This window comes from Leptosomus discolor, chromosome 3 (assembly GCF_034619465.1).
Source record: "Leptosomus discolor isolate bLepDis1 chromosome 3, bLepDis1.hap2, whole genome shotgun sequence".
Lineage (NCBI taxonomy): Eukaryota > Metazoa > Chordata > Aves > Leptosomiformes > Leptosomidae > Leptosomus > Leptosomus discolor.
This window is the reverse complement of record NC_141393.1, coordinates 40,657,284-40,668,541: the sequence shown is the minus strand read 5'-3', so window position 1 is coordinate 40,668,541 and position 11,258 is coordinate 40,657,284. Positions and strand designations below refer to the sequence as shown.

Below are 11,258 nucleotides of genomic sequence, written 5' to 3'. Positions count from 1 at the left end.
TACGCACGTTCTACGAATGCCAAGTACTTCTGCTATGGACTCCTACTATTTTGCAGAACTGACTATTATTTCAGTGTAAAGTAGAGAGGGTATCATTTACACAATTTCTGCTTACCATGGCAACATCATCCAGTATGCTCTGTGGCGAGCTGTGAGCCATAACCTGGAAGAAACAAACGTTTTCAGACCGAAAACTCAGAGAAACCACATAAACATCTTTGGACAAAAACCAGTTACTTTTCAAGGATTCTGAATGCTTTGCACATGCAAAAAGTATTTGCAGTTCATTAGTTCCCAGTATCAGTCAGGGCAAAAATCAGTATTAAACTACATCGGATTCCATCATAGTCAGTGCTGGGTTATGGCTAGTTATTCAGGAACAAGTTCCAGGAAGCTCCATTCAACAGGTCCTCTATTTCCTGGCTATTCTTGCATATTCAATTAAGCTCTCCTAATTTAAGGAATAAGCTCCCCTTCTTTCAACAGTGAATTCCTAATGGAAGACAAAGGCAAAATTCTCCCTGTATAACTGAATTTTCCATCCGTCAAGTATTCCAATTTTTTTTTTCAGAACCAAATAAATCATCTTTCAATACCAGAAAATGGGCTTTTTTATATATATATAAAAATCTAAGCTTGGCAAATATTCACCTTCTGCTTTTGACTGTCTGCTAACCACCTGTGCCATGAAACTGTCACTTGCTTTGCCTCTCAAAAAGTAGCCTTAAAAGATAAACCGAGACAAGCCATTATGAACATGAGTACCATGAAAGCTGAAAGATTTTTTTAAATACCCCATTGATGAAAAGCCAGAGAGTTGTCAGGACAGATTTAAAAGGCAAGTTATTAGAATTTAGTCTGTAATTTGATGGAAGAAGCTACGCAGTTTAGTTTAAACAGTGATGCAATGGCTAAAAGGTATAGCAGAATGACTTCTAATGCTAACTCCAAAACCTCGGTATTTGCTTACTACTAATGCTACAACAGCATCTAAAAAGCTTTTTAAGAAGTTAATCTAGTTAATCCAAAAACATATGTAAAACCAAGCTACTGGCTTTCTTCCTCCTGAATTCACACAAATCCTGTTTTTAAGTTAAAGATGTTACTGGCCAATGAGATATTAACTCTGAAATCTAATGATAAAACTATCAATTAAAACAGCTGCTCTTGCCAACTGCTCATTTTTATCCACTTCCATATGTTTATCCAAGATACAACAAAGAGCATCTAGCTTGTACATATTTATTGTGCATAAGTACTGAAGGAGATAACTTGTAAAACATTAGGGTAGATATTGATTCCAAGAACACCAACTGTCTCTGTTGGCCAGTATCGTATATGACAGAGAAGCTAAGACCAGATTGCCTACAAATACAGATACTGCAGTCAGTGCTGCAGCTTAAATAGGGAGCAAAACCCAAACTTCACGAAGGAAGTGGAAGATACTAACCTTAGAACACACAAAGTCAACTAGCGTGGCTTCTTCTTCACCAATATATTCTATTATTTTCTTGTTGATCCACGGTCTAATTCGACGTTCCATTAGTGTCTGGAAAAAGAAAGAAAAAACAAAAAACATAATTTCCATAAACTTTACTGTCTTGAAACAATACTGCCAGCTAGGCCACTAGAAGACCCAAACAACTATTTAGCAGAAGATACATTTTGCTATCAATGAGATAACCCTTAACAATTTGACATCTTCAAGTATTTCTGACAGCCATTCAAATATGTTTTTACAGGACCTTTTTTCCTCCTTACATAAAACTGCTAGACAATTTGTAGAACCAATTCAGTAGAGAACAAACAAAAATAAGCAGGCATACTTAGAATAAGTATTCCGCATTGACAAGAAATACAGTACTCAAGTTTGATTCCTTTTGATGAAAACGCTCCAATCTACTGGGGCCTCAGGAACACTGTTTTTCTATGCAATTCCAAGGGTTTTTTTGGAAAAATTACGCCTTTTTGTGAACGGTTAAAAGAAATCAACTTACTGAATCCACAATTGACCAGTCAAGAGGATAAGCAAAGAGCTCTGGTTTTGCTGTGGGAATCTTCTCAATGAGACTCTTAATATGTTTGCGTTTTTCTTCTGTATTGACACTGCCTTTGATATTGCTTTTATCTTCTTCTCCATAATCCAGGGGCACAAGTTTCCTCTTCCGGGGCACATCATCGCTGTCTTCATCATCAAATTTATTGAAAACACTATCCACAGCAAGCTTCTTCCTTTTTACAGCATTGGGCTGATTAGGACTATTGCAGGCACCTACAACCCAAAAGACAGAATAACATATTCTTAAACTGCAACTGAAGCTAGTTTGCTCTTCACACATTTCCTGAGGAATATTGATTTGTATGTTATAGAAACACCTGTGAACACCTAGCATCACTGTTTTAATCTCTCAAACTCTTTATAAAAATGGCAAAAGAGGTAAAGAGCTCAGAGTTTGTTTGAGATTTTTGAAAAACAGGGTCTTCTTTCTCTGCCCTGAAACCAATTAGCACCCTCCCTGAGGGTGGACTACAGCATGAGTTCAAACCTTAGCAGGGGCAGAGCACAGAAGTGAAAGGCTGCAATGAACCTAGCTGTAGGAAAAGCGTTCATCAGCCTAATACCACAGAGTCTCTCGTCATTCAAGATTCAACACAGTTTGAGCTCAAACTGCAGCCACAGTATAATTTAATCAAAAAAATAAACGCACAGACCTTCTGGAACACAAATATCCTTAGTTGTGCTGCTCAGAACAAAATTTTTTTAGAAACATCAGGAAATTGCTAAAGTACTAAGGAGCTCTACACTCGTTCCATTTGCAATTGTCATCAATTGTGCTACTCTGAGGAAGAAAAAGTAACCTAATTCTCTATTTTCTTCTTTCAAAAGGGTCTCAAGTGAATAAACCAAATAATTATCTAGGGTTAAATCTAACGTATTCTTGCATCAACTAGAAGTAGCAATGAGTTTTAAGAGAGATATTTAGAGATCTATTAAGGTGAAAAAGCACGTGGAAATAACTAATCCCAGCTCAGAGCACTCCTAAAAAATTAAGGCTTAAGGATGCCAAAGCTTCCCTTCCTTTTTCCCCTCCAGATTTTGGAAGAGAGAGATCTATAAAACATATCTTCTGGACAGGAGAAATCAAGCACAACAGCTTGATATAGGTACATCAATACATATAATATATTTGGAAAACTGCGTGGCTACTCAGCTCGGCATTTTTTTCATTCTGATCCCATACAGAACATTAAAACAAAACATAAACTTGCCTAATTTGAGGCTAAGTCCTATTTTGGGCCGATGTTCCTCAGGCTGCTGTTGATCAGGTGAATTTTCATGAGGGATAATAATGCCACAGGGAGATTCATCACCAGGTGTGTTAGGGGTTGCATTTCCACTAGCAGAAGAAACAGATGGGGCAGAACTGATGGGTCTTAAAGTTGGTTTAAGGCAGGGCTTTTGTTCAGGCTCCTCCTCCTCTTCCTCTGGCTCTTCTCTTTTTTCCTCTTTTTCTGCCTTTTCTTCCTCTTCCTCCTCAGACTCTGGCTCTTGTTTTATTTGTGGCTGCCTACGCCGCTCAGCCTCCTGCTCCATCTACAATGAAACAGACCATTAGCAAAAAAAAAGCCTTCTCAAAACCAGCACTGTTTGAAGAGATCCTCTGTTTCCTAAAGAAGTCTCTGTTAGTCAAGAACAAATAGATGCAACGACAGCCATTATGACCAGAAATACTAACTAGTACAAGTTTGTTTTTGAACTCCATCCAAACATATATCTGGAAAATTATTTTTTGTTTCCAGTGTTCTTAATCCTTATTTGGACTTCTTTTTAAGAAAGAGTGCACAGAGCAAATATTAACTATCAAATCTCTTACACAATTTTGCTCAATACCACCAGAATATCAAGGGCTCTTTTTTTTTTTTCCTGTCAGAATAACAGCTACTTACCCTCTGGAGTTCTGCATCTGGATCTGGGTGTCCTTCTGCCAGAAGGCGCTGCCTAATTTCTTCTAATTCTTCCTTTTCTCTTTTCCTATCCCGTTCATCTGCTTCCATCTCTTTCTCCCTGTCTCGTAGCCGCTTCTGAAGAGCACTACCCCTACAAAAGATATGGATGTTGTACTTCAAAGAACATTCCAGTGAGAACCTTGTACCACAATACAAGAAATGGCTGATACAGATGTTATCCTCCACTAAACGAAAATAAGATTCATAAGAGCATCTGGTGTCCTCTCTTTTTGTAACGTAAGAATCTAAGATAGCAGTTCCAACCTTACTACACAGAATTTACACCATCACACTAAACAGATGTACAGAATGTGACTGCCAATCTTCTTAGAAAAAGAATCAAATTATTTTATAGGTTTTTACTTGAAAAGAACCAGTTCTGCTAAATTAATTCGATGCAAATTTTAGTGAGTCCCATGATGAAGGATCTTCCCCATCCTTCATAGAGTTAACAAGCTTGTTCTCTGTACGACTTACAGCTTCCTTGCAGCAACTTTTGCTAGAGGCATGCTTGACCCCTTCCTCCCTGGCCCCACCACCTTATTTTGGCATTACACTGACCTCTACTCTGCCTCACCCACCAGCTAACTGATAGGAAGGAGCAGCTACTCCCAAGCATTAACAAATAGCACTAAGGAGTTTCCCTTTTCCCTCTAGCACTTAAGTGACACTGAAATAATTTAAATACTTACATAACCCTTACACTGCACATAATCAGTCAAATAAAAACTCCGTAAGCCTCTGCCAACAAACGCCACAGTTGTGTTCAAACAAACAATCAAGATTTTATTGTTAGGAATCAGTGCAAAGACATACCTGTAGTATTTTGGATCATCTCTGTCATCATCGTAATCTTCTAAGAATTCTTTCAACCGTTTGGCTTCTTTTGCCTGCAAGAAATTGAAACATAAGTAATATTATAAAATGATTTCTGATTTTCTTTCCAAGAACTTAAAATTTAGTAATATTATTAGTAAGTTAATTTTATATCTACTGTGCTTCAAGTAAAAAATACTGTTCCAGACAGAAAATGAAAGGTTTTGGAATTTCAGGAATCTCTCAACTTGCTATCATATGTTCAACAGTAGACGGTACATCCATTATGTCCACTGGGACCACGCCTCTGATTGGCAGACTACTGTTCTGTTATTAGCATTTCGAAGAGTTTTCAAACATACTCCCCTCTTTTTTTTTTTTTTTTTTTTTTTTTTTTTTTTTTTTAACATCACAGCAGAGGATCAAAGTTCCTGTATATCATAAGTCTGGTATTGGATATTTCAACATGGCAGCTTAAGTGTATATTATTGGTATTGTTCTGTTTCAAGAGCTGTGTTTTTTAAAAAGATTCAGTCATGCACAGAAACAAATCTAATGGATACTTCTAGGATAAGCACTCTCCTGCTGTGTTACTAATCCAAACCATGCGGCACTGTACTAATGCACAGGCCTAAAACCGAAGGGGGCAAGCGGGGTGGAGAGAAGATTTCTGCCCCCACCCCCACCTTCTGATGAAATGAAAAAAAACCAAAAAAAAAACAAAAAACCCCCCAACAGCCAGTTCTTTAAGGAGAATATAAATTAGGAGATTCTAATCTGTATCTAAGTAATATCTTTAAACCAACAATAAGGTATTTCTATGCTAATGACTTCAAGAAACGAATTACGATTATGGTTGTAAATTCAGCACAAAATTTAACACTGCTCTCCACAACTACCACCCACAGCCAGCGTCCAGAAGGATCATTAATAGAAAATGTCCTTGAGCCATTTTTCCCCATCCCCCCGCCTCAAGCGGGGGGAAGAATTAGATTCCACATAAAACAACGTATTTTCTAATTTTCTATGGTGGGATTTTTGTTGTTGTTTTGTGGTGGGGTTTTTTTTGTTTTGGGTTTGTTTGGGGTTTTTTGGTGGTTTTTTTGTTTGTTTTGTTTTTTTCTTTCCTGTGTGTCTCTGAACATTTTGCTTTGATACAATTATCAACCCATTTCTTTCTTAGAACTCTCTAATATCTTATCTCCTTCTTTGGGAGAATTATGACAAGAAAGAACATCACCATAACTTAAAATAACTTCTTTATGCTTTAGCTCAAGACTATGAGATTACACGATTATCTATCTTTCAGATGTGTCTTTTTGGACAATACTTCCAAGTGTTACATTGATAACTGTGATAATTTCACAACTGATGAACTAAAGACAGACATTTACAAAGTGTGTAGATATAGTACAGAATATTATATTATAGAAGGTTCAGGCACATGAGCAGGTTGGAAGTAAAAAGACTGGTCTAGTTCCACCTGCATGACATAGAACATATAGTAGGTTTTGCTACAAATCTAACACAAATGCAGGTTACAGATGTAATACTGCATGAGGATCAAACTACAGTATTTTGCATCTGCCTACTTCTCATTCTTTTGCCTTCGCAAGACCAAGCCACTACGCTTTATTTTCCAGACTCTCAATAGTACTCCCACTTATTAGACATCCTTCTGTTTCAAGTCTATTAAGTCTTCTTCTTTGTATAAAAACATACATGGTGTTTATACAAAACAAGAGCTCTATCACTATCCATAAAGACAGCAATATAAAGTTCCATTCTAAATGGGACCCAAAGAATAAGAGGGAAAAATTACAAGCAGAACTATAAGCCTTACCATTTCTCTTCTTCTTTCTTCTTCCCTTTCAGCCTCTTTTTCATATTCTCGACTTTTTTTCCGTTCTCTGATTTCCCAGTTTTTAAGACGCTACAACAGAAGAAAACACACACATTCCAATCTCAAGAACATGAAGAACAGTGGTACTACTGTGAAGTTGGTTTGGATTATTGTTTAAAACCAATTGCATTAAAATTAAGCAAATTATTTATTTATAATCTAGAACTCCAGAATAAAAAGTCCAAAGTTGTTCTGACAGTGTCCACCCCAATTCACGTAGTCAAAGAATTAAAAATGTATATAGGAAAAGGAGAGGAAGAAGGAATGATGTATTTTACAGTCTAAGGCTTATCACCCCTCAGAAACAATTTTTTTCCTCAGGGAATCTTAAAAATTCCAACCTACCTCCTGATATGCAGCTTCTTTTTCCCGCAGTTTCCTCTCTAGTTTTCGGCGCTCGTAGGCATCTTCTTCATCTTCTTCTCGGTCTCTCTTCTTATCCTTCTCCCGTTCTCGCTCCCGCTCGCGTTCTCTTTCCCGTTCCCGCTCTCGTTCTCTTTCCCTCTCTCGTTCTCGTTCTCTTTCCCGTTCCCGTTCTCTTTCCCTGTCTCTGCTTTTTTCTCTGAAGGAAGGAAAAGGTCTGAAGTTAAGTACAGAGCCTTCCTTTCCACTCAAGAAAATTCTTTATCTTCAAATGTGTAATGCAGTATTTATAGCGTCTTGCAAGTTATTCTTCTGCAATTGTACAAGACGATTAGTTGATATGCTAAGCATAGTGATTAGCAATGGGCATAGATCAATACTTCGAGTATTTTCAAAAGCCCATTTACCTAAAAGTAGTTGTTTGAGCACTAACCATTAAATAGTGGTATCTACAGAAACTAAGCGTGAGCACATGGCAATTCTTATCAGAATGTCCTAGTAGTTCTTCCTAAACAGGGAGCTAAAACCCCCACAAACAAAGGGTACGTTTCATAAATCTTTTGTGTGACATGACTTACAGACAATTTGAACCCTACTGATAAGACGATTTAAAGTGAAACATCTGTTTTTTCTATGATGAAGAGGAAAAGAGCAGCATCTAGAGTCACAGTTTAAGAATGAGAGAGGAATCCCTTGCATTTATTAAAAAAACAAACACACAAGACCCCAAAATGAAAACACAAACAAAAATAACCAAAAAAACCCCAACCCCCACATAACAAAGGAAAAGGTAAAACCTACTTCAAGTCAAAGATACCGCAGACGTAAGAGAACCTCAGGTAGGAATAAAGCTACCCATAAAAAAATAAGAACAATTTGAAACAAAACCAGTATGCTTAAGTCATGGGTGGTTCTTACTGCACATTGCAGTCCTTATTGCAGTGGAGGGAATCAAGTATTCTTCCAATTTGTGTAAGTACAACATTTTCTAAAATTTTTGTTTCCTGTTTCCACTCTGATCTTCCAAAAGGACCATTCTCTTTTGAATGGCAGCTGATCTGCTGAACTACACGCACTTAGGAGACAGCACTATTTAAAACCGAAGTCAACAGCAACTCAAGTGCATTTACCTTGATCTGCTGCGATCCTTGTTGCGATCTGAACTCCTTTCACGGTCTCTGTCACGATCTCTGTCTCGCTCGCGGTCTCTGTCTCGGTCCTTAGTTCGGTCACGATCCCTATCTCGCTCTCGTTCACGCTCCCGTTCCTTCTCCTTCTCTCGTTCACGCTCCCTCTCTCTTTCACGCTCCCTCCTTTCTCGTTCACGCTCCCGTTCCCTTTCTCTTTCTCTGCGTTCTTTTTCAATTTCCTGTCTTTCTTTCTCCTTTTTGCCTTTTTCCTCCTCCAGTTTCTAAAAACCAACAAGAGAACTTTCATAGTTAATTTTGCAATTACAGAAACTGGATATTCCCGGCGCAACACACAAGGCTGGTAATGGAAATACCAAAACCGCCACTGATTTAAAAATATTAAATAGGGTTTGGTGGGTATTTTTTGGAACTCGTAAGTATGAAATCAAAATGCAGCAATCACAAGACTAAGTTTCGTGCAAAAGCATAGATCTACACAGACCAGCAATCTCCAACCTTAGCAGAGTAGGGCTGGCCTCGTATTATAAGCTGAGTAAACTGCACATATACAGTGCACTGCCAGTCATGATTCAGGTGGGCCACAAATTCCAATGGCCCTGTAAGCCACTTGGGTACAACCAAAGTGAACTTCTAGCTGATAAAATTAATTCTGTTCAACTAGGACAATATATTTCAGTGGAATGCTTACTGGGAGAGCGAGTTGTTTCCCAAAAAGTCTTGTCAGACCAAAACCGTCCTATATGAAAACTTGGGTAAAGAAATTTATCCACTTACACGTGGTGCATGTGGTTAAACAGTGAAGAGAGCTGCAACCTTTCCCCTTTTCCCTCCCTAAAAAAGTTCTAACAGTTCATTGGTAAGAACTGGACTCTGCAGAATGGAATCCTTAACTTCCACCACTGCAAGATGGAGAGAGTTAAAAAAGGTTGGAAATAGCTCTTTTGAAACACAGAAACTAAAGGGTTACCTGCTACAGTTTTACTAAAAATTGTACAAAATTGCGACTTTTTTTTTTTTCAATTAGAAACAGTTCCTATGACCAGAATTCCTATAAGACAATAGAAAATACATCAACAGAATGATAGATAAATCCATCCTTGGAAGCAATTGTTTTGTGTTAACTTACAGATGCTGTGCTAGGACATGGACCGCCAACACTGGATTAACCTTGCCTATAAGCTATGTTTCTGGGAGGAAGAGCAAGTACACGGTTCACAAATACACCAAATAACAACCAAATATACCAAATTTCAACCTGATGGATGCCAGAATACCACTTTTTTTGAACAAATACTGAGCAGAATAAACAGGTTTATCCCCTTTGGCTCCACATTTACCATCACTGAAATGAAATTAAAAACTGGAACAATGAAACAGCATTTTCTCTGGTTTGGTTTTTTTTTTTCTTTTCTTTTAAACAAAGCATTTAAGACAACTTTAAAAAGCAATCTTACCTGATAAGTGTTCTTCTGCCATAGGCACAGGGACCAGAGAACCAACAAAGGATTACAGAAATAAAGCTAATTCACTAGTGATTAATGTATCCAGTGGAACTATGCTGCATTGATAGCACAATACAGGCAAACCAATGCTGGATACATTGAAATCACAAAAGGAAAAAGGGACTAAAAATGGTAGGAATTGGTAGAAAACTGATATGAAAAAACAAAACTTAGATTCTACAATATACACTTGGCTGAGAACTAATTTCTAAAGGACTGTATTTTACAGGAGCTTTACAGAATTAAATCCCAGTACAGTCGGACATTAAACTAGGTCATCAACTTTTCAAAATCCAACTTACCTCAAATTTCATAATACTTTTAAAGAAAAGTTTACATACTGAAGTGGTTGATACTTACAGGTTATCTTAGATGTTCCAATAGAAATTTCTTTGGTTGAACGCCTGCTTTTTTGCCACTCTCAGAAACTTTGTTCATGGCGAGATTTCTCAAGAGAGTGGGTTTTTTGTTGGTTTTTTGGTTTTTTTTAATATATTCACGCAAGTGTAGATATACACACACACACAAGTCTTGGTGTATTAAAAACCATTTTATAGGTCCACTTTCTTAAAATCCAATTGAAAAAATAAATTGGTCTATTTTGTAATCAAAATCTGACCTCATCAACTTCTATCAGCCTAAGTAAGAGGATCTGAAAGGGTAATGGGATGGGAACAGTCTCAGATAAATTGAAGTAATGAACAGAAATGAACAGGTAGAAGAATTATAAATCTTACCTTGAGCTCTCTTCAGACTCGTCCGTGCTGTAAATGGACGCCCCCTGCAATGCTGATACCCTGACAGTCTGTGGTTATTGTTTCATAAACTCATACCAAAAACATGCAAAGGTTCACTGTGCTCACTAGCCAGCTGCTAAAGATTCAACAGCGCCTTTTAAACATATCCAATATATACAATGACTACTTTCAGTTGAATTTAACGTTAAGAAACCCAAAATACCCCCCCAATAATACAGATTAAAGGCAGTAAAATGCCCAACAGCTTCTGAAACAATGAAGCATGGGTTTTGTCTGCTTGTTTTGTTTGTTGTTTTTTTAAAGAACTTATTACTTGTTTGCATCATAGTACCAGTGACGACTTGGGGCTCGGAATTGAACACAATTCTACTGAAGTTTCACCACTGACCAGTTTCACGTTCAATTGCTGAGCTTCTCCAGGTGATTTCTTCTAAAATTTTTTCCCAGGTTTTTATCTCCAACAACTTCAGTCAAGAGAAAAACTGAATACATGTACATACAACAGCGTGTAGTCACTTGCGTTTACAACGATACAGTTGTGTGAAAACATGGTACCAACCCCAGTGACTGCATGTGGTAAAGCTGAATAACACGGGCATACTTCCCCTTTCTCTACTGTCAACATTTTCTTTAACGTTGATTTGGGGGTATTTTGAAATAAAAGTGTGCACTCAAAAGAGGAGCTTGCCGATAATTCCCTAGGCCAACGACCATTCCAGTCTTGTTGGGGAAAAAGTAATACCAACTTTAAGCTAAA

The 11,258-nt window shown here is 37.6% G+C and overlaps 1 protein-coding gene across 2 annotated transcripts in view; it reads right to left on the bottom strand.

Moving 5' to 3' along the window:
• The window catches only part of RBM25 (RNA binding motif protein 25), a 28,030-nt gene that overhangs the window by 2,619 nt on the left and 14,153 nt on the right, over positions 1 to 11,258 (bottom strand). For both annotated transcript variants that reach the window (XM_009948874.2, XM_009948875.2), the window contains 9 exons: positions 8,221 to 8,501; positions 7,073 to 7,289; positions 6,668 to 6,757; positions 4,825 to 4,898; positions 3,949 to 4,099; positions 3,271 to 3,595; positions 1,998 to 2,272; positions 1,451 to 1,549; positions 116 to 163 (listed from right to left, as the gene is read on the bottom strand). In XM_009948874.2, coding sequence (XP_009947176.2) covers positions 116 to 163; positions 1,451 to 1,549; positions 1,998 to 2,272; positions 3,271 to 3,595; positions 3,949 to 4,099; positions 4,825 to 4,898; positions 6,668 to 6,757; positions 7,073 to 7,289; positions 8,221 to 8,501 — 1,560 coding nt within the window. The remainder of the gene's footprint in view (positions 1 to 115; positions 164 to 1,450; positions 1,550 to 1,997; positions 2,273 to 3,270; positions 3,596 to 3,948; positions 4,100 to 4,824; positions 4,899 to 6,667; positions 6,758 to 7,072; positions 7,290 to 8,220; positions 8,502 to 11,258) is intronic.